At 44.8% G+C, this 27727-nt stretch overlaps 2 protein-coding genes across 3 annotated transcripts in view; one reads left to right on the plus strand and one right to left on the minus strand.

Moving 5' to 3' along the window:
- The first annotated feature begins 457 nt into the window (after positions 1-457).
- LOC132837009 (transcription factor IIIB 50 kDa subunit-like) lies at positions 458-14117 on the plus strand. Of its 2 annotated transcripts, none has more exons than XM_060856642.1 (5): positions 458-485; positions 977-1128; positions 3707-3766; positions 5395-5716; positions 10902-14117. In XM_060856642.1, exons 2-5 carry the CDS (start codon positions 981-983, stop codon positions 11632-11634), a joined length of 1263 nt encoding a protein of 420 aa, XP_060712625.1. In that variant the 5' UTR covers positions 458-485; positions 977-980; the 3' UTR covers positions 11635-14117. The 2 variants fall into 2 exon arrangements, with proteins under 2 accessions (XP_060712625.1, XP_060712624.1); XM_060856641.1 differs by lacking the exon at positions 458-485 and adding an exon at positions 512-864.
- Positions 8342-27727, minus strand: part of LOC132837008 (FHF complex subunit HOOK interacting protein 2A-like) — a 28459-nt gene continuing 9073 nt past the window's right edge. The window contains exons 8-17 of the mRNA XM_060856640.1: positions 27312-27429; positions 24850-24926; positions 20995-21187; positions 19552-19715; positions 18415-18558; positions 17128-17218; positions 16509-16652; positions 15190-15330; positions 13677-13777; positions 8342-12878 (exon numbers count right to left, since the gene is read on the minus strand). Of these exons, the coding sequence (XP_060712623.1) occupies positions 12776-12878; positions 13677-13777; positions 15190-15330; positions 16509-16652; positions 17128-17218; positions 18415-18558; positions 19552-19715; positions 20995-21187; positions 24850-24926; positions 27312-27429 (1276 nt within the window). The 3' untranslated portion in view covers positions 8342-12775. The remainder of the gene's footprint in view (positions 12879-13676; positions 13778-15189; positions 15331-16508; positions 16653-17127; positions 17219-18414; positions 18559-19551; positions 19716-20994; positions 21188-24849; positions 24927-27311; positions 27430-27727) is intronic.

Here is a 27727-nt window from a genome sequence, read left to right on the forward strand (position 1 = left end):
GATGGGTGGGGGGAGGGTGAGAGGGAGAGGGTCAGGGTCAGGGTGAGGATGGGTGGGGGGGGAGGGTGAGAGGGAGAGGGTCAGGGTGAGGGTGAGAGGGAGAGGGTCAGGGTGAGGATGGGTGGGGGGGAGGGTGAGAGGGTCAGGGTGAGGGTGAGAGGGAGAGGGTCAGGGTGAGGATGGGTGGGGGGGAGGGTGAGAGGGAGAGGGTCAGGGTCAGGGTGAGGGTGAGAGGGAGAGGGTCAGGGTGAGGATGGGTGGGGGGGAGGGTGAGAGGGTCAGGGTGAGGATGGATGGGGGGGAGGGTGAGAGGGAGAGGGTCAGGGTGAGGATGGGTGGGGGGGGAGGGTGAGAGGGAGAGGGTCAGGGTGAGGATGGGTGGGGCGGGGGGGTGGAGGAGGAACGGTTTGGAATCCGGGGGCGATTGTGACGTCTCGTACCAATGCGGTACCGCGCTTGCGCAGGAGTTCGAGCCGCCTCAACGGGTCAGAGTTTGAATGTTTGAATTGGTGTGACGGTTTTTCTCCCCCTGTCCCCGCGAGCGGGGGGGGCGGGGTCTGGGTCTGGGTCTGGGTCTGGGTCGGACCTTCTGTCGGTGCTGCACGAGAGCCCTGTCCCCTGTCCAAGCAGCAGCTCCCGCTCCTCGAGCTGGGAGTGCCACACAATATTCCATCCCCCGTCCGTCCCTGACAGGGCCGGGGTGAGTGAGTGGGAGGGAGAGAAACCCAGTCAAACCTCACAGCTTCCAGGAGGGCTGCCCACCTACCAGATCAGGAGGACTCTGCTTCCTTTCCCAGCCTTTCAAATCCAACCCCCCGAGCCAAGGAGGTGGCAGCACAGGCCTTGAATCTTCTCAACCTCGAGGTGAGACGGATTCTCCATCAACAAGGGACTAGCCTCTCCTGCTCTGTGTATTGCATGTCTGTCTGTTGGCACTTTCTCAGTGACTCAACTTGTTCTCTTTTTCGGTCTCCAGAAAGATGCCTGGCCGTTGCCCGGAGTGTGGCTCCTCTGAGGTGGTCGAGGATTCCCACTACAGCCAGAGCCACCTGGTGTGCACCGAGTGTGGCTTCCTGCTGACCGAGGGGCTGCTCACCACCACACGCTCCGAGGAGACTTTCTCCCAAGGTACCAGCCCCATCCTTCACAAGAGTCCCAACGGTGCAGCAAGATAGTCTGCACCGACCAGCCGACGAACCGTCCTCCGAGGCGAAACTGAGGACTGCAGATGCTGCAGATCAGAGTCTAGGTTAAAGAGTGGTGCTGGAAAAGCACAGCAGGTCAGGCAGCACCCGAGGAGCAGGAACGTCGACGTTTCGGGCAAAAGCCCTTCATCAGGAATGAGGCTGGGAGCCTCCGGGGTGGAGAGATAAATGGGAGTGGGGTGGGTCTGGGGAGAAGGTATCTAAGAGTCAAGTCTGATTCAGGACACAGTTGAAGTGCTTCAGGGCAGAGGAGATGACCTGGGGGTTGCAGTGAGAGAGAGAGAGACTCACTGAGATCTTTGTAGAGAGAAGAGAATTTCTTCAAGGTTGGCATCCTGGCAAGTGGATTTGCAGTAAGGTTATAATCAACTAGGCGCAAGTGAGGACTGCAAATGCTGGAGATCAGACCCAGTTCCCCCACCTGTAATTAGCTTGGGAAGTCCACCTGCACATATTTGGACTTTGGCAGCGGGAAACACATGCAGACATGGGGAGAATGTGCAGACTCCACGCAGACAGTCACCTGGATCCTGGTGGCACCTATGGTCGCGTGGTGATCCAGTGGTTAGCATTGCTGCCTCACAGCGCCAGGGACCTGGGTTCGATTCCCTCCTCGGGCGACTGTCTGTGTGGAGTTTGCACATTTCTTCCCTGTGCCGATGTGGGTTTTCTCTGGACGCTCCAGTTTCCTCCCACAGCCCACTGTGCCTCGGTACACATGACAATAAATTTCAGTTCAATTCAATTCACAGTCCAAAGATGTGCAGGTTAGGTGAATTGGCCATACTAAATTGCCCATCGTGCTAGTCACGGGTAAATGTTGGGAAATGGGTCTGGGTGGGTTACTCTTTGGAGGGTCGATGTGAGCCAAATGGTCTGAGGGAATCTCATCTAAAAAAGTGCCTGAGACCGGAATCAAACACGGGTGATGATAGCCACTGTGCCACCCCACTTCTGAATGATTCATGCAGTAGTTCCCTGATCTTGAGCAATACACACGAAATAAGGGGATCCCATTGGACCAGCAGAGCTTATATTCATCCCTCTTAAATATCTGGGGGAAGGGAAGATTTGCTATGCCTACTGCTCATGATTGCCACGATGGTTGAGAAACTTGAATTGTCTCCAAAATATAGACTAGCTCGTAACGCTTATTCAGTAGCCTGCCTATGCAATTTTTAAATGCCCCTCTCTGCTTCTTGTGATAAACATTTTTCTTTTTCTAACCTGCATTCTCTTGCTGCAGGCTCTGAATCACTGGAAACATTCTTTCTCAATTTCTTTATGCTTTTTTTTAACTCTAACTCTTCAATCTTGATAATAATGATGAAAGAAAAGTCAAAACTCTTCATTCATAAATAAAACCATACACTGGATATCTAAATGAAAAATAGAAAACATCGGAGAATCTCAGCAGGCCTGGCTGAATTTGTGGAGAAAGAAACAGAATTAATGTTTTGACATTGATTATGACTCTTTTTCATCTGAAGATGTTGCCAGACGTCTGTAGCATTTTCTGCTTTGGTGGAGTCAGAAATATATAGCATGGAAACAGACACTTCGGTCAAACTCGCCCCATGCCATCCAGATATCCTTAATTAATCCTGTCCCATTTGCCAGCATTTGACCCATATCTTTCTAAACACTTCCTGTTCATGTACCCATCCAGGTACCTTTTAAATGTTGTATTTGTAACAGCCTCCACCATCTCCTCTGGCAGCTTATTCTATACATGCAGCACCTGCTGCATGAAAAAAATTGCCCTTGGATCCCTTTTGAATCATTCAAATTATAATTCCTTTTTTGTTTGTGGTTTATTTCAGAACTGTCTGTCTCTGTGTGTTAGAGTGGTGATTATGATCAAAGGAGATTTTTATTCAGTCATATACTGATGAGAATTACCTTGCTTAGTTTTGTCCTGCCCAAGTTATGGGATTAATCATAAATTGTTTATTTTTGTTTAAGTTATAAACTTGGTGTCCAAGATGTGTTATCTCTCTAGTCTGCTTGGGAACAATTGGGCAATTTTGAGGGTCATTAAATAGTTTAATTTCACTTTGTTGTAAATCCAGTGATAATTAAGGCTGATTTTAATTTGGCTTACTATCGCTGGTTGTAACATAATTTCATTACACAAGACAGTGCCCTAGGTGAACTGCACATAGTGCAGTCTGAGGGAAATTTTCTGCAAAACTTGAATAATACCTTAATTGTCCTATGTTATTCCTCTTACCAGAACATATATTAAGCTTTTGAACAGTCTTCCGAAGTTGAGGCATCACTTTTAACGTTTTGGGAAATTAAGCTTCAAACTCCATCTTCTCTTCCACCCAAAGTATCATTAATATCTTGACATTTTGGGGAGGAGAAATGACACGCACATTGGGTACCAGTGAGAACGTGCACATGGAGGAAGAAGATCTGTGCTGGGGAAAGGTGTATACATGTCTCAATGTTAAATGGCATTGTTGAACGTTGTTTGTTTCTATCTTTTTTCACAGCAGTGAGATATAGTGAGAGCACGGCAGAGGTGAAAAAGCCTTGTCGCAACCAGATACAAGGTAAGATATGAACAGTGAAAGGAGAGGTCACAAGCCCTCACCAGAAATTAATGTTTTGGTTTGATCATCCTTTGTCTACAACTGATGTTTTTTAGGAACCGTTCTTATGCTTTGGTCACTAACATTGTACTAAGTGTTTCAAAGCGAGAAATGCGAAGTGATGCATTTTGGAAGGTCGAGCTTGAATGCTGAATACAGGATTAAAGATAGGATTCTTGGCAGTGTGGAGGAACAGAGGGATCTTGGTGTTCATGTACATAGATCCCTCAAAGTTGCCACCCAAGTGGATAGGGTTGTTAAGAAAGCACATATGCTGTTTTGGCTTTCATTGACAGGGGAATCGAGTTTTAGAGCTGTGAGGTTTTGCTACAGCTTTACAAGTCCCTGGTGAGACCACACTTGGAATATTGTGTCCAGGCTTGGTCGCCCTACTATAGGAAAGACACAGAGGCTTTGGAGAGGGTGCAAAGAAGGTTTACCAGGATGCTGGAGTGTTTGTCTAATGAAGAGAGGTTGACTAAGCTCAGAATTTTCTCGCTGGAGAGAAGGAGGAAGAGAGGTGACCTGACCGAGGTATACAGCGTAATGAGCGGCATGGATAGAGTCAATAGTCAGAGACTTTCCCCCAGGGCAGGATTGACTGGCATGAGGGGTCATCGTTTTAAGATATTAGGGGAAAAGGATAGAGGAAACGTCAGAGATAGGTTCTTCATGCAGAGAGTTGTGAATGCATGGAATGCGTTGCCAGCGATGGTGGTAGAAGCAAAGTCATTCGGGACATTTAAGCGACTGCTGGACATGCACATGGACAGCAGTGAATTGAGTGGTGCGTCAGTTAGGTTATTTTATTTTACATTAAGATTAATCTTCGGCACAACGTTGTGGGCCGAAGGGCCTGTTCTGTGCTGTATTTTTCTATGTTCTAAAGCCATGGTTTGAGGTTGGGACACTCGGAAGGTAATGTTATCTGTCTGAAAACAACATGCACCATACATTGAGGCTAGACATGAAATCATGTTGATTCAGTGTCAGTGTTTGGTCCCTGAGGGGAGATGAACTGATGGCTGAGAGCTGAAGTGTTCATTGGCAGCACTATCTCAACTGTTCACTTGGAGGAAGGTAAGTAGGGATTTTGTGTGTGTGCAAGAGGGAGATGACCTACCCAGCCTTGACAAATATTTGGAATTAATCAAAACAAAGGAAATTGGAGACCTCCTTAGTTTTACATATGTGATCTTGCCTTTTTAAAGTGAAGGTCTTACTGTAATTTAGAAACAGTTGTGAACAGCAATCTCTCTCAAATACAAAACTGACCAGCTTTCATTGCTGTTGATTTCGAGGGTTCACTCACATTGGAGAACTTCTGAGCTGTTCCAAATAATGTTGTGGGATTTTTTACAACCCATCTCCGAGGGTATCAATGTCTCAGGCAGAAATAGTCACTTTCAACAGTGTAGCTGCCACAGTGCAGAACTGGCCCTGACTTTAAATAGTGCGCCAGTCCCTCATTGTTTCTGAGTACAAGGTGTTGCCAGTTATATTATTACTACTTGTTTCCTGGCGCTACTGCTCTAACCTGGTCGTTCTCCAAATCTGCACCTCTCTCTCTTCTCTCACTCTTTGTCCAGGTCAGAAGAGGGTACACGACCTGTGTCGGATTTTGCGAGTACGTCCACTTGTCGAAGACACAGCCAGCGAGCTTTATCTGAAAGCGTATGAACATCAAAGCTTCCTGCATGTCACTCTGGAGAAGAAAGAAGCCTTGGTGGGCTGCTGTGTTCACATCTCCTGTCGCCAGCACAATTGGCCTCTGACCCTGAGTACCATCTGCTCACTGCTTCACGTGGAGCCCACCCTGTTCTCCACTGTCTACCAGCACCTGCTGAAAGAGTTAAGATTGGATATTCCAACTCTCAGCCTTCTGGATCTTGTGAAAACTCACTGTGATGGGTGAGTATATCCACCTTTTATCCTCGAACTTGCACCTAGCATCCACTGTGTTTAAGTAGCTTCACTGCTGCAAATGAGACTCATTAAAGCTGCTTTGCTATAAGTAAGGATTGTAAGAAACAGGCAGTCAGGTACAATGTCTGTGTAAGTTTGGCATTCTGCCTCTGTAGGCCACAGATGTTGTTCTCTTTCCCACCCACTCTAACCGGATATCTGATTTCACTGGCTTGTGGGTCATTTATCCTGTTTTTTGGGTGTACTCTATCCTTGTGTGGGTGGGGGTCACAAATATGCAGAACACTTGGGTTCAAGCTGCCCGATGCAACGGTGTCATTTGCAATGAGTTAAGTCTCATTTGAAAGAAATCCCATCAGCAAGCTCAGGATGCAATATCCAAACATAAAATGGGTTCAAGTGATCAGTTTAATCCTGAGTTAATGAACAAATGACCTCCTCTTTTCTTCCTCCTCCTTTCCTGATAATGTCCTGATCCCCCTGCCCTCGCTACAGCCCAGGTTTGTCCTCAGACTCTGCATCGTGCCTGTTTCCACCCACATCCCTGATTGAATGTGTTCACTGCATTCTCTGAGCCTGTGATGGGGTTTCCTGTCAGTTTTGAGGCTAATGCGATTTATGGGCACCCAGGTGCTATTGATCACAGCTAGTGGTTTCTACTACCCCACCATCGCTCCATGAGGTGTTGCTTAGCTCACATGTTCTGATTGAGGGGCACTGGAGGTACAATAACAAACAAAGACCCTCTATTTCAAACAACCTGACCACCATAAATGACATGCTGTGTCTCACGAAAGTTCAATTTCCCCCACCACAGGTAAAACCATGCTGGCATCTTTATTACAAAACAGACAGGCAGAGACTGGAAGAACATAGCAAGCCAGGCAACGTTGGGAGGTGGAGAAGTTGATGTTTCGAACGTAACCCTTCTTCAGGACACTTTGAACATGCTTGCTATGTTCTTCCAGTCTCTGCCTGTCTGTTTAGGATTCCCACATCTGCAGGTTTTTTGTCATCTGTGTTATCACATGGAGATAGGTAGCCAAACCAAATCAGACTTTCAACTCTTCTTCACAACACAGGGACATTAAATCGTCAAGCACCCCAGTCAGTCAGTCCAGTGGTTCAGAGCTATAAATAACCAATTCCAAACTTTGTGAATAGAGCCATATACAGTCTGGAAACAGACCCTTTGGACCAATTAGTCCATGCCAATCATATTCCCAAACTTGCCCCACTTGCCTGCGTTTGGTCCATATCTGACAGATTGGTGTGAAACTTGAAAGCGTTCAAAAAAAATTGACAAGGATGTTGCCAGAGTTGGAGGGTTTGAACTATGGGGAAAGGCTGAATAGGCTGGGGCTATTTTCACTGGAGTGTTGGAGGCTTGGGGGTGGCCTTATAGAGATTTATGAAATCATGTGGGGCATGGATAGGGTGAATAGACAAGATCTATTCCCTGGGGCAGGGGAGTTCCAAACCAGAGGGCATCGGTTTATGGTGAGAGGGGAAAATTTTAAAGGGATCTAAGGGGCAACCTTTTCTTGCAGAGACTGGTGAGTGTATGGAATGAGCTGCCAGATGAAGTGGTGGAGGTTGGTACAATTACGACATTTAAAAGACATCTGGATGGGTATATGAGTAGGAAGGCTTTAGAGGGAAATGGGACGAGATTACTTCAGCATATCTGGTCAGCATGGACAAGTTGGATGAAAGCGTCTGTTTCTGTGCTGTTCATCTCCATGACTCTATATCCCTCCAAACCTTTACTATTCAGCTACTTAGCCAAATGTATGTGAAACGTTTTAGCTGAATTTGCATCAATCACTTCCTCTGATTGTTCATCTCACACGCTAAGCACTCCTGGTGAAAAACGGTTTCCCATCACATCCTTTTTAAATCTTTGCTCTCTCGCCTTAAAAATATGCTCCCTGGTTTTCAGCTCCCCCATCCAAGGGACAAGACCTTTGCTATCCACCTTACCAATGTCCTTGATGATGATGTAAACCTCTATAAGGTCTCCCCTTCAATCTCCTACACTGTAGTCAAGAAATTTCCAGCCGATGCAGCCAACTTTTATAAGTCAAGCCCTCCAATCCTGGCAACATCCTGGTAAATCTTTTCTGAGCCCTCTCCAGTTTAATAATATCCTTCCTGTAACAGGGTGATTAGAACTGCACGAAGCGTGATGTGATGGAAATTTCCCCGCTTGCCCGATAGCAGCAGCTCCAACAACACTCAACAAACTCGACAGCATCGACAAGGAGGCAGCCTGCTTGGTTGGCACAACATCCACAACTATTCACTCACTCCGTGGGAACACCATAACCTGTAAGTTATCCTCGAAGCCACTCACCATCCTGTCTTGGAAATATATCGCCATTCCTTCAATGTCAGTGGATCAAGGTCCTTGAATTCAAGAAGCAGCTCATCACCACCTTCTCAAGGGCAATTAGGGATGGGCAATAAAATGTTGGTCAGCCAGCAACATTGACTGAAAAAAATTTAATTTCCAGACCCTAGTTTTGTACGAAAAACAAAAGGCTTAATTATTCATGAAATACACAATAACTTTAGCAGCATGTTGTTTAATGTCTGTGCCTTAAAGTGCAAACTTTTTTTTAATCCCATTTACAGTGAAGACAGACAAATGAACAGTGAAGGGATACATTATAAAACAAACAAAACTGATCAGATCATTTCAATGGCATTGTTTCACTGGCATAAATGTGCACCCAGTAGTTGATTTTTCTGAAATGTTGATCAGGATCACTTTATCAGTTCAGCAAGGCACAGGAAGCGATACTTCTTAGTCAACTCTCCACTCTTTGGGCTTCCTGAAGCTGGTTCAATAGGTTAGACAGGAAGCATGTAAAATCTTCATGCTGTTTCAGAAAACATAGATTAAAAGAAAACTTTATTTCTAGCTCCATCCTGACAGACTGAATGACACTTCCTGAGGCCTCAATTACTATTGAACAACTGCCCAGCTGTTTGTACACAGGATCTCCTCCAGACTTGCCAGAACCAATTCTCAGGTACTGACCTCACTTAATAGCCAACCTCTTTCTTTTCAAACACAAAACTCTTCCCTGGGATCGATGCGTAAGTTCAAACCTTGTAAAGAAACAAACTTGTTCGTTCTTTTAACTCTAAGCTGTTTCAAAGTCATTTCCATTTCTCAATTCAAAATTAATGAAATAAATAAAAATCACCTGCGGGATCTTGATAAATTTGGATTTAATTATCCCTTCGTCTATAACTTGTGTGAAGTGTCGACAATCAACTCTTAATAACTAGAATGTTTTAAACTAGGAAACTGGTGAATTGACCTCCAAAGTCTCCAAATGACTTCGAATGTGAGGAGGCCAAAACAACAATAGGTATTTGCAGGATTCCAAACAAGATCTTAGAGGTCTTGCCGATGGGTAAAATACTTTTGTCTTTGAGACCTGATGAATGCACCTTAAACTCAGGTTCCCTAGCTATTATTTATATCTACCTTTAGAGATGTCCACAATGTGAACCCAGATTTCCTTTCTTCATACATTGTCTTTGATGCTGTTCTCTTGAATGATGTGTGTGATGTGTATCAAGCATAACTCTATACATTTCAAATACACATTGCCGAATGGCTGGGTAATGGTCTGGGGACCCAGGTCCAAATCCCGCCATGGGAGATGGTGAATTATAAATTCAATGAAGATCTGGAATTAAGAGTATGATAATCATAAATCTGTTATCAATATCAGGAAAACACCCCACTTGGTCCACCAATGTCCTTCCTACAAGTGACTTCAAAACTCAGAGCAACGTGGTTGATTCTTATCCTCCCTCTGGGTAATAAATGCTGAACCAACCAGTGAAGCTCTCCTCCCATCAATGAATACGCAAAGATTTTCATTTGTCAGCAAATTTACACTTCGTTAATAAAAACTGGAGAGAGCAATCGTTTCAGGGCTGATCCTGGTGACCAGTCTCCCAACCAATTGAGATCTGTCTTGCTTTTTCTGGCAAGTCAGTTCCCAGCCCACGTCAATGTATTATCAGTAACCATGTACAGTCCTTTCATCAAAGTACTAGTCTCATCCCTTGTTGCCCTTGAGAAGTGGTGGTGAGTTGCCTTCTTGAACCACAATGCGGCAAGAGAGGAAAATCAAGGGTTTTGACCACGCTACAATGAAGAAGCGGCAATATATTTCCAAGTCAGGATGGTGAGTGGCTTGGAAGGGAACTTGCAGGTGGTGGTGTTCTGTGTATCTGTTGTTTTTGTCCTTCTACATGGAAGTGGTTGGTAGTTTGAAAGGCACTGTCAGGATCTTTGCTGAATTTCTTTAGTGCATCTTGTGGATGGTGTCCACTGCTGCTCCTGAGTGTCAGTGCTGGAGTGGGTGAATGTTTGTGGATGTGGTACCAATCAAGTGGGCTGCTTCCTTGTTGATCCTGTTAAGTTTATTGAATATTGTTGGAGCTTCGCCCAACCAGACCAAGTGTGGACTTTTCCATCTCATTTAGGATTCTCACTGCAGAATGCCTAACCTCTGCAGCCCCAGTATTTATTAAGCAAGTCCAATGTGTATATCAACATCCTGGGTATTCTGTTGACCAGTGTGGGATTTAGTGATGGTGATATAATTGAATGCTAATGGGTGCTGGTTCGATTTTCACTTGTTTGACATGATCATTACCCATCAATGCTAATATTACCTGCCACATATTAGCCTGAACCTGGATTTTGTCCAGGACTTGCTGCATCTGGAGATGGACTGCTTCAGTATCTGAGGAGTTTGGAATGTTACTAAGTCATCAACAGTGAACATTCCACTCCTAACCTTATGATGGAATCAAAATTGTGGATGAAGCATTTTAAGGTGGTTGAGTTTTTGACACTACCCTGTGGTTGGTGGGCCTGAAATGGTGGGCCTGCAATTAGCCAGAGCTAATCTTGTTTTGTGCAAGCTCAAACTCCAACCAGCTCCTTATGATAATGTTCTGGTGAGTTTTGTTAGGGCTTCTTGATGTTGGGGACAGTCATTCTCCCCTCTGAAATTCAGCTGTAACGAAATCTGGAAAACAGAGTATGTTATTGCTGTACGTAAGTGTATCCAGTCTATTTTTCTTCTGAATGTCACTCTAATTGTAGGTTTTTTGTTTTTGTCCCTCTCTGCAGTTTTAATTTGTTCCAGAATTCTGCATCAATCCCATCTCAGTTTCTGGAGAATAAAGACAAGGTGGTGGAACGTGCCATGCAGCTTGTGGAGTTGGCCAGTGAGACATGGCTAGTGACTGGGAGACACCCAGTGCCTATTATCACGGCAGCTGCTTACCTGGCCTGGCAGTCACTGCTACCTGGACACCGTCTGAAGTGCAGCCTGGGAAAGTTCTGCAAGTTGGCCGGAGTCAGGCAGCCCCCACCTGCCTCTCAGCGGGTGAAGGAAATGCTTGACATTCTAGTCACGTTGGCATCACAACTGGCCTGGCTGGTCCCACAGCAGCTTGATGCCAAGACTGTGGTGAAATATACCGATGATATTCTCCGCCACCGTACCCTGTTACTCAGGCAAACGCTAAGTCTCGCGAGTACAAAGAACACAGATGGGCAGACAGACCCAAGTGAAGGAATAGAAACGAGTGGGGAGGCTGAGGCTGGGAACGGTAGTGGGGAGATGGTACCCTCCCTTGTGGAGCACCCAGATACGTCAAGGCGGAAGCGCACAATGCCAATCTTCCTCCCGCCATGTCTCAAACAAAGGAAATGGAAGAAGGCATGCCCAGAAGCAGAGACCACCCTCCACACTGAGCCAACCACGGGAGAGGAGGAGATATCTGACAGTGAAATTGAGCAGTACTTGAGGACGCCCGAGGAGATGGCAGCCTTCAAGTCAGCACGTGCCATCCTGTAAATGGTACTCCCTAATCACTCACTCAATGATGCTGGCAGTGCTTGTTGCAGAGAAGCAGTGCCTCTTTGTGCTATGTCCAGAGTGTCTGAGGTGAATGAGGACTGAAAGCTACCACACTCCTGCTAGCTGGTAAATTAGTATGTTGTTGCTGTGCAGAAGGTGTATCGAGTCTATTTGTTTTCAGAATGTCACTCTCACTGGAGTTATTTTTGTCCCTCTCTACAGTTTTAATTTGTTAGTTGTAAATTGGACTGATTAGAGTTACGTGCATTGTGAAATCTGGTGCCAGGAGATATTACATTTCCAGTGGGACTGCCGGTCACTGGATTCGAGAGCCAGAAAATCTGTTTCAGTGAAGTTATAAAATTTGACTAGGTCACTCCATCTATTTGGTACCATCGAGCAGCACCACCTCCGAAATATTTAATTCAGGAGCATAAGATTAAATCTTTTACATTTTAATGTCAAAATAACATTTTCATCGTCCTTTTCCCAGACAGACTGGACAAGCTTACACCAATCCCCATATCTTTGCTCTGACGAAGGAATCATTCTCAATAAAACAAGCACCTCATTTTTAAATATGTCCACTTTTACCTCCTGGTTTGAATCTATCGACAAACAACAAGACAACAAAACCCCAGGTGTATTCATGTGATTCACTCGTCATCAGCCATACATACAACTGAAAAGTGTACACCTATGTTAACCTTAGAAAAGTCAAAGTCTTTCACCCCATTAAATATTTGGAAGCAATGACAACAGAACCTTGTACCTGACATGCCCTGAGTCATGGTCAAGTGGAAAGCAGAAATAGTGCATGGCTGAAGGTGACAAGAATGAGAAGGGAAGTGCAAGTCAGACATAACACTCAGGTTCCAGCGGTGATTTATCCTGTTAACAGGACTCCATCTCGGAATTGTGTCCTGCTGACAGGAGGAACAGGTAATTCCATAGTTCAAATTTAAGGTCGGATTCTGAAGAGGATGAGAAGAAACGTGTTGTAAACTCACGAGCAGGTGATCAAACTCAGCTGAACATAAAAAGGGGAACTAGAAGAGAGATGAGTTGTCAATGTGTTTGCTGGAAACATTCCAGTTCCACTTCACCGGTCTCTTCAGAAAGAGCTACGCAGTCAGTCTTAATCTGGTTCGGATGGGTATTTAACAAATGAAATTGCAGCTAACTCCTTACAGAACTCTTCCAGGACAATGACACCCTTCAGAATTGTGACATGATCCACCCTGCAAAATTAACAAATCAAAAAAATCAATTTAATTAAATGTTTAAATCAGGTCATGAGATGAACAATCACAAATGTAAACAATGCTGTCCTCTGCTCTCATGATACCCTTTAGTTCATCCTGATAAAGCAGGAATCAGCTCCCTTACCAATTGGCAAGGACAGTTAGTCAAAGTGTTCAAACCTGACCAGTATTAAAAATGATTTGAAAGTTGTGGTGCAGAAATCAAGCTGGGTTTGGGCTTTCATCTTGAGAATTGGACTAAAGCTTGAAGACTGCAGTGAGACAGAGTCGGGGTTGGGCTTGCAGAACGAAGGGGCCAGTGTGAGGATGTGTAGACTGAGGAGAAGTGGAGTAGGAATGGGGGTTTGCGGACAGAGGACAGTCATATGCAATCAAATTCTCCTCAACTCTAACGAATACAAACCCAAACCATTCCACCTCCATTCAAAATCCTTCCCTATCCCAGACTAATCCTCCAGACTGCCTCCAAAGACAGTATATCTTTCCTTCGATAATGGGACTGAGACTGTTCACAGTATTCTAGCTGTGGTGTGACAAATGTCCTTTATATAGTTTTAGAAAAACGTTCTGCTTTACGCACTCTATTCCCTTTGGAACAAAGGCCCTCATTCTGTATTACCAACTGAACTTGGATGCTAGCTTTATATGATTCATTAGTTAAATAAATCAAAGTGTATGAAAAATATCTGCTTTGACAAAGCTAAACACATGAACTCGCAAATGGCTGAAGCTCCTGAACATTAGGAACGTGCTGAAAAATTCCATGTCACTTACATACTTTCTGGTTCCAATCCCATCAGCTGTCTTCTGACCAACAGCAGCTTGGAAGGAAACTGTGGGATTCTCTGGATTCTCTGCATGAGATCTCCTATTACCTGAGGCAAGCAGAGAATGGGAGTTTCGTTACAGCATCAGTCTGATTGGGTGACTGATTTTCTTTTCAAGTCACTGTGATGATGTGAGCATCGCTGGTGCGGTCAGCCTTTATTGCTTGTGAGAATGCGGTGGTGTACCATGTTCTTGATTCGCTTAAGTCCATGCAGTATTAGTGTGCTAACAGTACTTTTTCAGAACAGTTGCATGGTTTGCTCTCCATTTCAGAGGGCAGTTAAGAGTCGAAACACATTGCGTGGGTCTGGTATCAAATAGGCTAGGCTGGACTGGTTATGATGTGTGATTATTATACCAAATAAATTTCATTATCATGAGTAATAAGATTATAATTTTACTGCAGATTTATTATTCATTTGTACTTAAAATCCTCAAGTTGTTATGGGATTTGAACTTGTCTCTTCAGAGAAGTGTTTAGACTGCTCACCTAGTTGTGTTACCATTTAGTCATAGTTATTATCTTGCAGTGATCGATTCCTCACAGTATGAAAACAGGCCATTCGGCCCATCAAGTCTGCACTGACCCTCAGAAGAGAATTCCACCCAGAACTGAATCCTCCCACCTCATCCCTACAATCCTATATTTTCCATGCTCATCCACCTAGCCTGCATATCTCTGGACACTATAGGCAATTTAGCATGGCCAGTCCACCTAACGTGCACATCTTTGGACTGTTGGAGGAATCTGGAACACCCAAAGGAAACCCCCACAGACAGGGGGAGAACATGTAAACTCCACACAGTCGCCTGAGGGTGGAATTGAACCCTGATGCCTGGCGCTGTGAGGAAGGAATGCTAACCATTGAGCCACCATTCCATTTTGAGAACCCACAGTTACTCTCACAAGATAGCATCCAACACTTTTCTTCCATGATCATTCTCAGGATGTAAGTGAAGCTTGCGTTTATTGTCCTGAGAAGGTTGTGTTTTAAGATAATGCCACATAATCTATCTTTAAATGTGAGTTAAGAGAATTATTGGCCAGGACACCAGGAAAATCTTTCCCCGTGCAGGTATCAGATTGTTTATATCCACCAGAGGGCAGACAGGACTTCAGTTTAATGTTTTGTGAAGTCAAGAATTTCAGGTGACTTTGAAGTCATGAGCATGTAGAGGTGGTAGGAGAGGGATCCATTTGGGTCTTTACATGATAAAACATGATTATTTGATCAGATACCAGTGTAGAATTCAATTTCGGTTTGCCATAAGTTTGTGACGCTGGGTTGTTTGCCCCACTGTGTGTGCAACTGGACTGTCCTACTGACTTATAATGGTAACTTCAGTCTGTTTCATGTTAACAGCTGCCTGTTCATCTAATCTTCAGCACATCCAGGCTGCTGATGACTGATTGATTGATTGATTGGAACAAAGGAGAGGTAACAGATCAAGTACTCACCCGGACTATGATAGAGAAGAGAGACCTGCAGCTAGGGACGAGGTTAATGTATGGATCCAGCAAATACTCATGGAGGTGAGGATGAGGGAAAAGTGCTACTTTCGAGATCACGGATGTGACTTGCAAATTCAGGTCATAAGGCTGAAGAGAAAATGTTAAGACCATAATAATAGATGTAATCAGTACTATTTAGTGCAAAAAATTATTTCATTGAATGCAAGATTTTCATTATCTTTACGAAGCACTTGGGATGTATTTTCTTTCAGGGTAAGGCAATTTATAAATATCATTTGTTCTTGATCAGTAGAAGCTGAGGGAACCTTTGGCCCTTCCACACCTGTATGGAAAGTACGCGTCTTTGGAGGGAAGAGGCATTGAATTTTATGGCATCTTGCTTGATTTCAAGCTATCCCAAAGTGCTTAACAGCCAATAAAGTGCAGTCACAGTTGTTGGAAACAAATCTGCGTGCATGAAAAGCAGTGAGATAATGGCCAGTTAATCTCTTTCTGGCCTGTTCTCTTAATTAGTGATGTCTCATCTTTGACATCCACCAGAAGGCAGCTGGTGCTTCAGTATCTATAATAGTTGTATTCCCTCTGTACTGGCCCTCTGACAAAGCAGTGCCCTCTCGGTGCTGACTTTTTGATGGTGCAGCATTCCCCAGCAATTGCACTCTGACATGGCAGTGCTCCCACAATGCAGCATTCTCTAGGTCCAGGTCATTCTGCTATAATGCGACCGTTGTGTTCCTCTGCAACATCACGCTATACAAAATCGTGTTATTGTAAACCATTGGAGAAAATCGCACTGGAGAAGATCACTAATAGAAATTTGCGATAGCCGTTCAGCAGGATGTGTGTTTTTCAAAGAACGTCCATAATTCACCAATCGCGTTTTAGCCATTTTGTATTGACAAGATGTGCATTATAACAGAACAACTCCCTCAGAACTGAGTCTCTGACAGTACGGAATTCCTCAGTCACAGCATTTGGCAGTGCACTACACTCTCAATCCTGATCTCTGACAGTGAAACACTACCTTCAGAAAAAGGATTTTGACAGCTGTATGGCTCTCCCTCAGTATGCCACTGAGCATCAGACTGGATTTTATGCTTCAGTCTCTGGAGTAGGACCTGAATCCATTACCTCCTGAATGAGTTGAAATGCAACCCACTGAGCCACAAGTGACCCTACTGCAGAATCTAATCTGGAATGGATTGTGCACTGAGTCACGGCCAGGAAGTACGCAAACCATCATTTTATAGCCTGTGACAATCAATCAGCTGAAGTTCTGCTGTCCCTTTTCTATTGATAGTTACCTGATCCAAGATCTGTGCCATTCTGTCAAACAGGACTTTCAGGAAATGACCTTCGTAAAATGACCCGCCTGAGCCACAGCTTTCCAAATTGCTGGGGACATGTGGCCACTTCCAGTCCTTGGCATTGACACAGCAACCCTGGAACTACAGAACACAGAACAGGAATATAGCCTGGAAATCTACATGATGTCAGCAGGATGCATCCTATCTTTGGAAGCATACACTTGAGGCTTTCGTAAGCATAAGCTGTAAATTGCTCAGAGAACATTAAGGTCAACCAAGAGTCTCAGGACAACACGGATACACGTTGAATAGCATAACCTGGCAAACTTGTGTGGGATGCTGCATTGTTTCAGGTGCTGCTGTAATGAGTATAGGCTGTACCAACATTGTTGCAGAAAGGTTCATGTTCATTCCCTGCTGTTGGAATGTGACCTTTATCTCAGAAGTACATTTCTAGCACAATTCCCCAAAGATGGAGTGTGTAATTGCAGCATTTTGTTTTAGACATTGGGAACGAATTTTACTTCTTAATTGTTTGTACAAGGCTACAGGGAAACTTCAGTTGCATGGAATAGACACCATTTTTGTTCACCAGCAAGGCAAACAATCGGCTTACCATTCGATGTGCATCCACGAGGTATGTGTCGTACCCACAGCCTGCCACAAGGTGAGAGGTTTTCACTGTGTCAGGAACGAGACACAAAAAGCTGGAACACAAATACACACAAGTTAAATTCTTACAGCGGAACCAGTTGAGGACTTGGATCTTTGCTTTTTAGTCTTTCCCATTCAGTGTTAGCTATGACGCAGTGAGCAGAACTGTTGGTTTGCTAACAAAAGGTTGTGGGTTAATGTTCCACTTCAACACCTTAAGTCCAGGCTCTCACACACTGTGCAACACTGAGCGGGTACTACACTGTTGGAGGTGTTGGCTGTGGATGACGAAGAAGGGCATATCAACCCTCTTACATTGACATAGAAGATTCTCTAGCACTACTTTAAAGAGGGGAGAAATTCCTGGTGTCCAGACTGATATTTAGTCAAGCTGACATAAGCAGCTTATCTGCTCATTATTACATTGCTAATTGTCAGAGTTTGACAGCAATCGACTGCTACATTTTCAATAATTCACTGCATTTCAAAAATACTTCATGGCTACAAAGTACTTTGGAGTGTTTGGTGTTCATGAAAGATGCTAGTCTTTCCTTTTGGTGTTCTGGGACTGAGTCCTATCTGACTCTCTCCAAGGCCACACTTCTCTCGTACCAAACTAGAATTTCCTGGATGATACTCTAATCTTTCTTACACAAATGATCACAGATAGACAATTACAGATTGAACACACAATGGCACAGAGAAATGATTACAAACAACACGCATAGAATAACAAATTTTGGAGAATGAGTTACAGATTGGAATCTAATTGAGAAGTTTGGGGTGTTCGTATAGAGAATAACAGATACCCAAGAGTGAGTAACAGACTGGAATCTAATTGAGAGCATCAGCAGTGGTTTAGGTGGAGAACAACATATATCCAGGAATGAGTTACATGTGGGCATCTACTCAAGGGATTGATGGGCCAAGGGCCAAGGAGTGGCAGATGGAGTTATAATTAAGATAAATGTGAGGTGTTGCAGTTTGGGAAGGCAAATCAGGGCAGGACTTATACACTTAATGGTAGGGCCTTGGGACTGTTGCCAAGCAACGCGAGACACAGGATGAGTACATGAACAGGAAAGGTTGAGAGTGAAATGCTAGTAAATGGGACAAGATCAGTTTAGATGATCTGGTTGGCATGTATGAGTTGGACTGAAGGTTCTGTTTCCATGCTGTATGACAGCATGGGAAGCTAAGATCTGGTCCTCACTTTTCAGGGAGCTGGAAGCTGAGATCTGGCACTCACCTGTTGACTATTCTGTTAACCTCTGGTTTCCCATCAGCTTTTGTTGTCTTTTGCATTGCTGCTGGTGGAACAAGCCAGTCAGAAGCAGGGAATCTGCCGCCTGTGTATATGTCAGTGAAGAAAGGATCTTCTTCTTCAAATTCTCTGCAAAAATAAAATGAATGGAGTTTGACTTCTCTGGGTCTGACCCAATGGATCACCTTCCATGACATTATTCCACTCCACCGTAAGTGGGTAGCACAAGATAGTGGTTATTTTACTGAACTGATAATACACAGGCACCTTTCAAATGTAACTTCGCGAGCTGGGGAAGGAAATCTGGCCTGTATGTAACTCCAGATGCATACAAATGTGAATAATCCTCAGTTACCCTCTGAGATGGTCCAACAGTCACCTAATTTCTCACCACCATCTCAAGGAGAATTAGGATTGGGCAGGACCCATATATCATGATTAAATAAAAATTGCCGGGCTCTGTAAAAAAAATCAGTATCTAGCCTGAAACGTGACTATCTATGGCACTGTTCTCTATTTATATGCTAAACATGAAAGTGTGTAATGACATAGGACAGGCATTGGAACTAAAATTGGTAATCTGACAGTTGGATGCACTGGATCAAGGAATAGCTCCCCCCCCCAACCACCACCAATTTATGGCTGTCATCCAATGCAATGTTCATCCTGATTAAGGTTAAGGAAACCATGGTTTAAAACTGCATAGGTGCCTATCACTATCTACACACTCGAAGCTGATTGACAAGAAGGACCTGATGTTCAGTGCACTAAACATCTGTCCAAGCTTCTCATGTTTATGGGGCCACTTCAGTTTCCAAGACAAAATCTCATGGACTGCATGCGAAGTTTATGTTAACACTCCTATTAATATATTTCACATGCCAGGTCGAGTTGATTTTGGCACAGTGTGAGCAGCACTCACAGCAGCCTTTCGCAAAGCTCCAGCACCTGAAGTTCAAAAAGGGAAAAGCAACGAGTTAAAAGCAAAAGCACAAACTGAGGTGCGTCACCTAGCTTAGACCCAGAAGTTTTGCCAATTAAGCAAACTGGTTAAAAACCACCCAAACTTCACACCATCACTGTAGCCACATTGCAATGTCAAGTCAACTTGAATCCCCTTACTCCATCTCATCCAGCTGTTCGTTGTCTGCAGCTCTTTCCTCATGTCCGGTACTGTTTCCGATGTAGCAGCGGCTCGTCAAGTTCCGTAGCACAAGGTTATAAATTATATGTTCCTGAGGTTTCTGTAAGAGCTGTTCAAAGAATCTCAGTGTGGCTATACTGATCTGTGGGAAAAGCAGAAAGAAGGCAACTCACTCACATAGCTGCAAATACACAATGAGCTTCAAGCTATCAAACTGAGATCGAGCCAGAGGCAAGACTGCCCCAGCTCGGATACTGTATTCAGTATGTATCTCGTTGACAGAAGTTTTCAGTTCAGCAGCTGACTAACCTTTCAGCAAACCTGGATGAGCGTGTGAGGCTAAATCAGGAAGGCTAAGGGAATGTTGGCACCAATTTCAAGGCAGTTGGAAAGGAAGGCTGTAGACAACTGGACAAGGTACTGGTGAGACAAAATCTCAAGGACTGAGGGCAGTTTTGGTTCCCTTAATTGAGGAAAAATACTTCATTGGAGGCAGTTCAGGGCAAGTTCACAAGGAAAATGCTGCCGGTATGCAGGCATTGTTTTATGAGCGAAGGTTAAATAGGTTGAGACTTTACTCACTGGGGTTCAGAAGACTGAAAGGTGAGTCAAGATTAGAGTGGTGCTGGAAAAGCACAGCAGGTCAGGCAGCAGGTATTCCTGATGAAGGGCTTTTGCCCGAAGCGTTGATTTTCCTGCTCCTCAGATGATGCCTGACCTGCTGTGCTTTTCCAGCACCATTCTAACCTTGACTCTGATCTCCAGCATCTGCAGTCCTCACTTTCGCCTAGACTGAGAGGTGATCTCATTGATACATTTAGAATTCTTAAGGGGCTTGACAGGGTAAATGCGAGGAGGATTGTTTCGCCTCAAGGGAGAATCTAGGACCAGAGAGTATCATCTCTGAATAAAGATTGAGATGAGGAGGAATTTCTTCTCTAAGAGGGTTGAGAGCCTTGGAACTCCTTGTCACAGACAGCTATGGGGACAGAGTCTTTGTGTATTTTTAACGCCGAGATAGATTCGTGTTCAGTCGGGAATCAAGGCTTATGTCAAAAATGTAGTAAAGTGGAAATGAGAAATGACAGATCAGCCAAAATAAGTATCAAAGTAAGAGAGTGCCAATTCAAGATCTGGACAAGGAGGAATTTCTTTTCTCAGAGGGTTGTAAATCTTTGTAACTTCTTGTCACAGAGAACTGTGGCCCAGAGTCCTTGTGTATGTTTCAGATGAGATAGATCAATTCTTGATCAGGAAGGCAGGAAAGTGGATGTGAGGAATGTTCAGCCTTGAACTTAATGAATGGCCAACTGCTGTTCCTGTTTGTTCTGTGTTCTGAACCGCACCATTGCTGAGGTCAGTGCATCTATCTGTGGCATCTCCCCATGACCTAAAATACCACCAGAGATTTGTGATGTCACCTCATCGGATAGGTGGTTGCAACGTTCTATCAGCTGGCTGCGCAGCATGTGGCAGGCTGGTTCTGTAGGCACCTCCGCCTCTCTCTCATCTCCCAGCAAAAACAAAACAAGTTCATCCAGCAACCGGGACGCTGTGGTATGCATCACGACCCCCATAAGCATTGCAGTGGATAAGAGAATCCCCATCTCAGACCTGTGGATGACAGAGCAATAGTCAAGCAACTACACCAAGGCTTCAAGAAAGTCCTGATCAGAGCAGCAGTTTCTGCTGAAGAGGGACAAATTTTCAGCATAATGTTTGGCACAGCAAGCCTTCGAACTGGATAATCCTATGGGTTACCATTGTTCAGAAATGTACGCAAATACTGTAGCCACAAAAATAGGACAGAGACTAGCAACTTTGTGGTGACGAACTCACCTCCTGACTCCCCAAAGCCTGTCCATTGTTGATATGGCATAAGTGAGGAGTGTGATGGAGTACTCTTCATTTGCCTGGATGAGTGCGGTTTCAAACCACACTCAACAAGCTCTCACAATCCAGGTCTGAACAACTCATTTTTCACATGGATGATCCCTGGATTGGTAGGCCGAACATATGATGATCGGCTGAGGATTCCGGGACTGTATTCATTAGAGTTTAGAAGGTTGAGGGGAGATCTAATAGAAACTTACAAGATAATGCATGGCTTTGAAAGGGTGGACGCTGCAAATTTGTTTCCATTAGGCGGGGAGACCAGGACCCATGGGCACAGCCTTAAAATTAGAGGGGTTCAATTTAGAATGGAAATGAGGAGACATTTCTTCAACCAGAGCGGTGGGCCTGTGGAATTCATTGCCACAGAGCCCAGTGGAGGCTGAGATGTTGGGTGTCTTCAAGGCAGAGATTGATAAATTCTTGATCTCGCCAGGAATTAAGGGCTACGAGGAGAGTGCAGGTAAGTGGAATTGAAACACCCATTAGCCATGATTAAATGGCAGAGTGGGCTCGATGGGCCGAATGGCCTTGCTTCCACTCCTACGTTTTATGGTCTTATTTGATTGGCATCCCATCCATCACACACCGTCCACCACTGACGTACAGTGTCAGTTGTGTGTGTCATCCCCATGATGTACTAAAAGAACTCACCAAGGCTCTCCTGACAGCATCTTCCAAACCCGTGATTTCAACCCTTGAGATGGACAAGGGGCAGCAGACAAGTGAAGACACCATAGTCTGGAAGTTCCCCTCCAAGCCACCTACCATCCTGACTTGGCAGTGTATCAGTCAGTTCTTCAGTGGCACTGGGTGGAACTCTTGCCCAAACAGCATTGTACCTACGCCACATGGGCTGCAGTGGTTCAAGAAAGCCACTTAGCACCACCTTTTCAAGGGCAACAGAGATCCATTGTCGGTGACTTTGGTGACATAAGGTGTGAATAGAATTGGCAGATCAGTTTCTTCAACTGGTCAGACAATGTGGATGAAGGGAGTGAAACAAGACAGATGGGTTTGCTAATGGGGATTTGGTGGGGAACAAAGGGGAGTTCCAAGGTCACATCTGATAAAGGGAGCACCTTTTACTCAAAGTGATGTAAATATATCCCTGATTGGTTTAGCCTTTCTTCCCCGACAGATTTACAGTCGTGATAACTGCAATTAACATTTTCATCACCTCAGTGATAGAGTTGGAAATCGAACAAAATAAGTCTAATAATTCTAGTCTAAAGCGTTAATTGCAAATTTAAGAGATGTTAGGAGAGGTTATGTTCCCCATGTCACATGAACTGGATGCTGCCAGTATCCTTGATTACCACATTTGCAGGAATTCTCCCAGCTGCAGAAGCGAGAGCTCTGAGTCTCGGAGCTTGGATCCAAAACCATGAGGCTGAGAGTTGGGTGGTTAGCATGTTTAGAGAGGTGGTCACACTGCCGCTCAAGGGAGGAGGGAAGGGAAGAGAGTGGCTTACCACCAGTTAGTCCAGAAAGAACAGGTGGGTAATATAGGAGTCCCCTGGGGTCCCATTTACAAATCCATGTTCTGCTTTGGAAACTGAAGAAAGTGCTGGTACCTCAGAGGATTGCAGCGAGAACCAAGCTCCGGCCACCACAAATGGGTTGACTGAACAGGGGTTGGGGGTGGGGAGAAGAAGCAAGGAGCAGCAATCGTGATGGGGGATTCTTTAGTCAGGGAGCAGACATGTGTTTCTGCAGCTAAAGATCTGACTCCAAGATGGCGTGCTGCCTCCCTGGTGCCAGGGTCAGGGGTGTCACTGAATTAGCTGCAGGGCATCCTGAAAGGGGAGGGTGATGAGTTAGAGGTCATGGTACATGTTGGCACCGATGTTATCAGAGCTGAAAAATGTGTTGCTGGAAAAGCGCAGCAGGTCAAGCAGCATCCCAGGAAGAGAATCGACGTTTCGGGCATAAGAAAGGCTTCTGCCCAAAATGTCGATTCTCCTGCTCCTTGGATGCTGCCTGACCTGCTGCGCTTGTCCAGCAATACATTTTTCAGCTCTGGTCTCCAGCATCTGCAGTCCTCACTTTCTCCTCACCGATGTTATCAGCAGAGTAAGGAATGAGGTCTTGTGTCCAGAATTCAGGGAGATAGGCTGCAGATTAAAAATAAGGACCTCATTGGTTGTAATCTCTGGATTACTCACATTGAGTTCAGAGTCAGGAAAATGGGAGAGATGAATACAAAACTCGAGTTGGTGCAACAGGCAAGGTTTTAGGTTTCTGGATGACTGGGACTGCTTTTGGGGAAGGTGGGACGGTCTGCCCCTGAACTACATTGGGACCAACATCCTTGCAGAAAGGTTTGATCGTGTTGTTGGGAGGAGTTAAACTCGTTTCGCAGGGGGAGGAGATACAGAATCAGAGACACATGCTACAGCAAAGGAAGCAAGTCAAAGCAAGTTAATCTATGTTGGATGTCAACAGAGTAATGCAAGGCTAGATGGTCTTTACTTTAGTGTCAGGAGTTTAATAAATAAGGTTGATGAGTTAATGACACAGATTGACACATGGAAGTATGAGGTGATGCACTTTGGCAGAAGAAACAAGATGAGGGAATGTTTAATGAATGGCAGGACACACGGGAGCTGAGAGGAACAAAGGGATCTTCGAGTAATTCTTCACAGATCCATGAAGTCAGCAGAGCACTTGAATGGGATAGTTAAGAAGGCATATGGGACACTTGCTTTCATCAGTCATGGCAGAGAGTGTAAGAGCAAGGAGTTAATGTTGGAGTTGTGCAGAGCATTGGTCAGGCCAACTGGAGTACTCAGTTCCAGTCACTTTGCTACAGGAAGGATGTGACAGCAGTACAAGATGTACTGAGGATGTTGCCTGGATTAGAGGAATTGAGCGAGGAGGACAGACTGGACAGGCTTTGATTATTTTCTTTCGAGCAGAGGAGACTGAGGGGGACATGACTGAGATGTATGTGATTAAGAGGGGTTTGGAGGGTAAATAGAGAGCAACTATTCCCCTTAGTTGAAGGGTCAATCACAAGATGGCATAGCTTTCGAGTAAGTGACAAGAGATTTAGAGAGGATTTGGAGAAAAAGCTTTTTCAGTCAGTGGGCGGTGGGAATCTGAAATGCATTGCCTGGGAATGTAGTAGAGTCTGGAAACATTACAACCTTTTGAAAGATATTTGAGTAAGTACTTAAGATATCATAACATTTAAGGATATGGGACAAGTGCAGGAAATTAGGACGAGCACACTTGGAGTAGCAGTTATGTCAGTGGGCCAAAGGGCCGTCTTTGTGCTGTATGAATCTCTGACTGAGCACAGTTTCTCACAGCAGGTGGAAGTGCTTAGTGATAGGTTGATGGCCCGTACTTTTTTCAAGAGAGTAACAACTACTTACACCTGCAATAGTTGTGGCTCCAAGACTGGAACAAAGAAACGTCTTCTGATTTCCTGGGCCATCGCAGCTGCAGTTACCTGGGGCATGGAAGAGCAAATGGAAGTGTGAGTCATCATTGACCCTGGACACAGGCAGAGGCGAGCACTGAGTACAACACAGGACAGGGCCTGTCAGCCAGGGTGGCTAGCAAACAGACTGACAGATGACAGGGTTGTTTGTGAATCACCCAAGCTCACAGGCCAGAATTCTGGGGACACTGAATCACCAACAGGAGGCCCGAAGCTTATTCTGAAAGGCGAGATGAGTCGTTCACTTTGTGGCATACTCCCGAAAACCACGCACATTCTTCCTTGTCAGGTAACAGTGTCGTCTATTGAATGCTTTGACTGAGTGTGTCTCAAGGGCAATATCTTCCAGCCCTTTGCCACTTGCTGTGTGAAAATGTTGTTCTCATGTTGCTTTTGCTTCTTTAAGATTAGATGAGATTCCCCACAGTGTGGAAACAGGCCCTTCGGCCCAAGTCCACACCGACCTACTCCCTTAGATTTACCCCTGACTAATGCACCTAACACTTCGGACAATTTAGCATGGCCAATTCACCTGACCTGCACATCTTTGGACTGTGGAAGGAAACCGGAGCACCCGGAGGAAACCCACGCAGACATGGGGGAGAATGTGCAAACTCCACACAGACAGTTGCCCAAGGTGGGAACTGAACCCAGGTCCCTGGCGCTATGAGGCAGCAGTGCTAACCACTTGGAAATAGTTCCAAGCTGTGCCCTGTCATTCCTGAGCCCTTCAAAAACAGTTTCTCCCCTCTTTGCCATGTCCAGATTCCTCATCATTTTGAAGAGGCATGTCAAATGTCCTTTCAGCTTTCTTTTCTCCAAAGAAAACAGACCTAACTGCTAACGTCTAACGTCTAACTGAAGTTCATCATTCCTGGAACTCACTCCAGGTCTTCCTGTGGGTAAATTATCCATTTTCACCAATTTTCCAAATGACTGTCGAGGTGATATACCACAACACATTTTTAGAAATGAGAATTATTTCAAATGAGAAGGCGGATTCTTTCTGTCATCAGTTGCAGACCATTGTCTCCGTGAAACTATCCTGACGGAAATGCATGAGTCATCTCTCTGGAAACATCGCTAGGAGGTTACCAATGCGGTCAGTTCTTTCCCTACAACATTAAACCCCCAATCGAAACACAACCTGAACTCCTTCACTCTGTTCTAATCCCACTCAAGACAACTGGTTCACAACAAAACAGAACAGGAGAGAGTGGCCTTCTGACTAACATAACTGTTTAAAAAGTTAATGTTTACTTGGAGCTGGGATACCTTCCACTAGCATCCTGTCCCTTCCTGTGTGTGAATGCCCGGCTCCTGCTTAGCTGTCCACAGTGCCAGGTGAGAGTCACTGCTCTGATCAGAAGCCCTCACCAGAAATTAACATTTTGGTTTGATCATCTTTGTCTAAAACTGATGGTTTTGAGGAACCGTTCTTATGCTTTGGTCACTAACATTGTAGTAAGTGTTTCAAAGCGAGAAATGCGAAGTGATGCATTTTGGAAGGTCGAACTTGAATGCTGAATACAGGATTAAAGATAGGATTCTTGGCAGTGTGGAGGAACAGAGGGATCTTGGTGTTCATGTACATAGATCCCTCAAAGTTGCCACCCAAGTGGATTGGGTTGTTAAGAAAGCATATGCTGTTTTGGCTTTCACTGACAGGGGAATCGAGTTTTAGAGCTGTGAGGTTTTGCTACATCTTTACAAGACTCTGGTGAGACCACACTTGGAATATTGTGTCCAGGCTTGGTTGCCCTACCATAGGAAAGATGAGAGGCTTTGGAGAGGGTGCAAAGAAGGTTTACCAGGATGCTGGAGGGCTTGTCTAATGAAGAGAGGTTGACTAAGCTCGGACTTTTCTCGTTGGAAAGAAGGAGGAAGAGAGGTGACCTGACCGAGGTATACAGGATAACAAGAGGCATGGATAGAGTCAATAGTCAGAGACTTTCCCCCAGGGCAGGATTGACTGGCATGAGGGGTCATCGTTTTAAGATATTAGGGGAAAAGTATAGAGGAAACGTCAGAGATAGGTTCTTCATGCAGAGAGTTGTGAATGCATGGAATGCGTTGCCAGCGATGGTGGTAGAAGCAAAGTCATTCGGGACATTTAAGCGACTGCTGGACATGCACATGGACAGCAGTGAATTGAGCGGTGTGTCGGTTAGGTTATTTTATTTTACATAAAGATTAATCTTCGGCACAACATTGTGGGCCGAAGGGCCTGTTCTGTGCTATATTTTCCTATGTTCTATCTGCAGTGTCAGGCTTTGTGAACGAGCATGTGTGGGCTCTGGATCAGTGTCCCTAACTGCAACATTCACTCCTTCTTGTGAACATAAAAGCTGAATATGCCTCCTTCCACTCATACATCTGCTAAAAGCAGCCTACCTTATGGGCTTCCTTTACCAGCTGATTACAATAGTCCAGCCACGAGAAGAAAGATGCCACAGCCTTTTTGCCTGGAAATGACTCTGCATCTTTCACATTACTTGTAGCATAGTGTGACCTGTGTATGCAGAGCAAACCAAAGCATAGCATTAGGACATCTGCAAGAACCATTGTTAAGAGTAGGCTGATGATAGAACCAAAGAAACATCTGTCACAGGAGCAGGTCATTCAGGTTGCCATGCCTGTGCTAGCTCTTTGAAAAAGCAGTCTAGTCCAGTCCTAAATCCCATACTTTGTCCTCCCCCACCATTACTGAATAACTGAACTGGAGACGTAATTCAGTGTGCATTCAGTGTAACTGTCTGAGCAGTCTTGGTGAAAGGCTAAGTAAGTATGACTTTTTCTGCTTGAGTTCT

Source organism: Hemiscyllium ocellatum, chromosome 48 (genome assembly GCF_020745735.1).
Source record: "Hemiscyllium ocellatum isolate sHemOce1 chromosome 48, sHemOce1.pat.X.cur, whole genome shotgun sequence".
Taxonomy (NCBI): Eukaryota; Metazoa; Chordata; class Chondrichthyes; order Orectolobiformes; family Hemiscylliidae; genus Hemiscyllium; species Hemiscyllium ocellatum.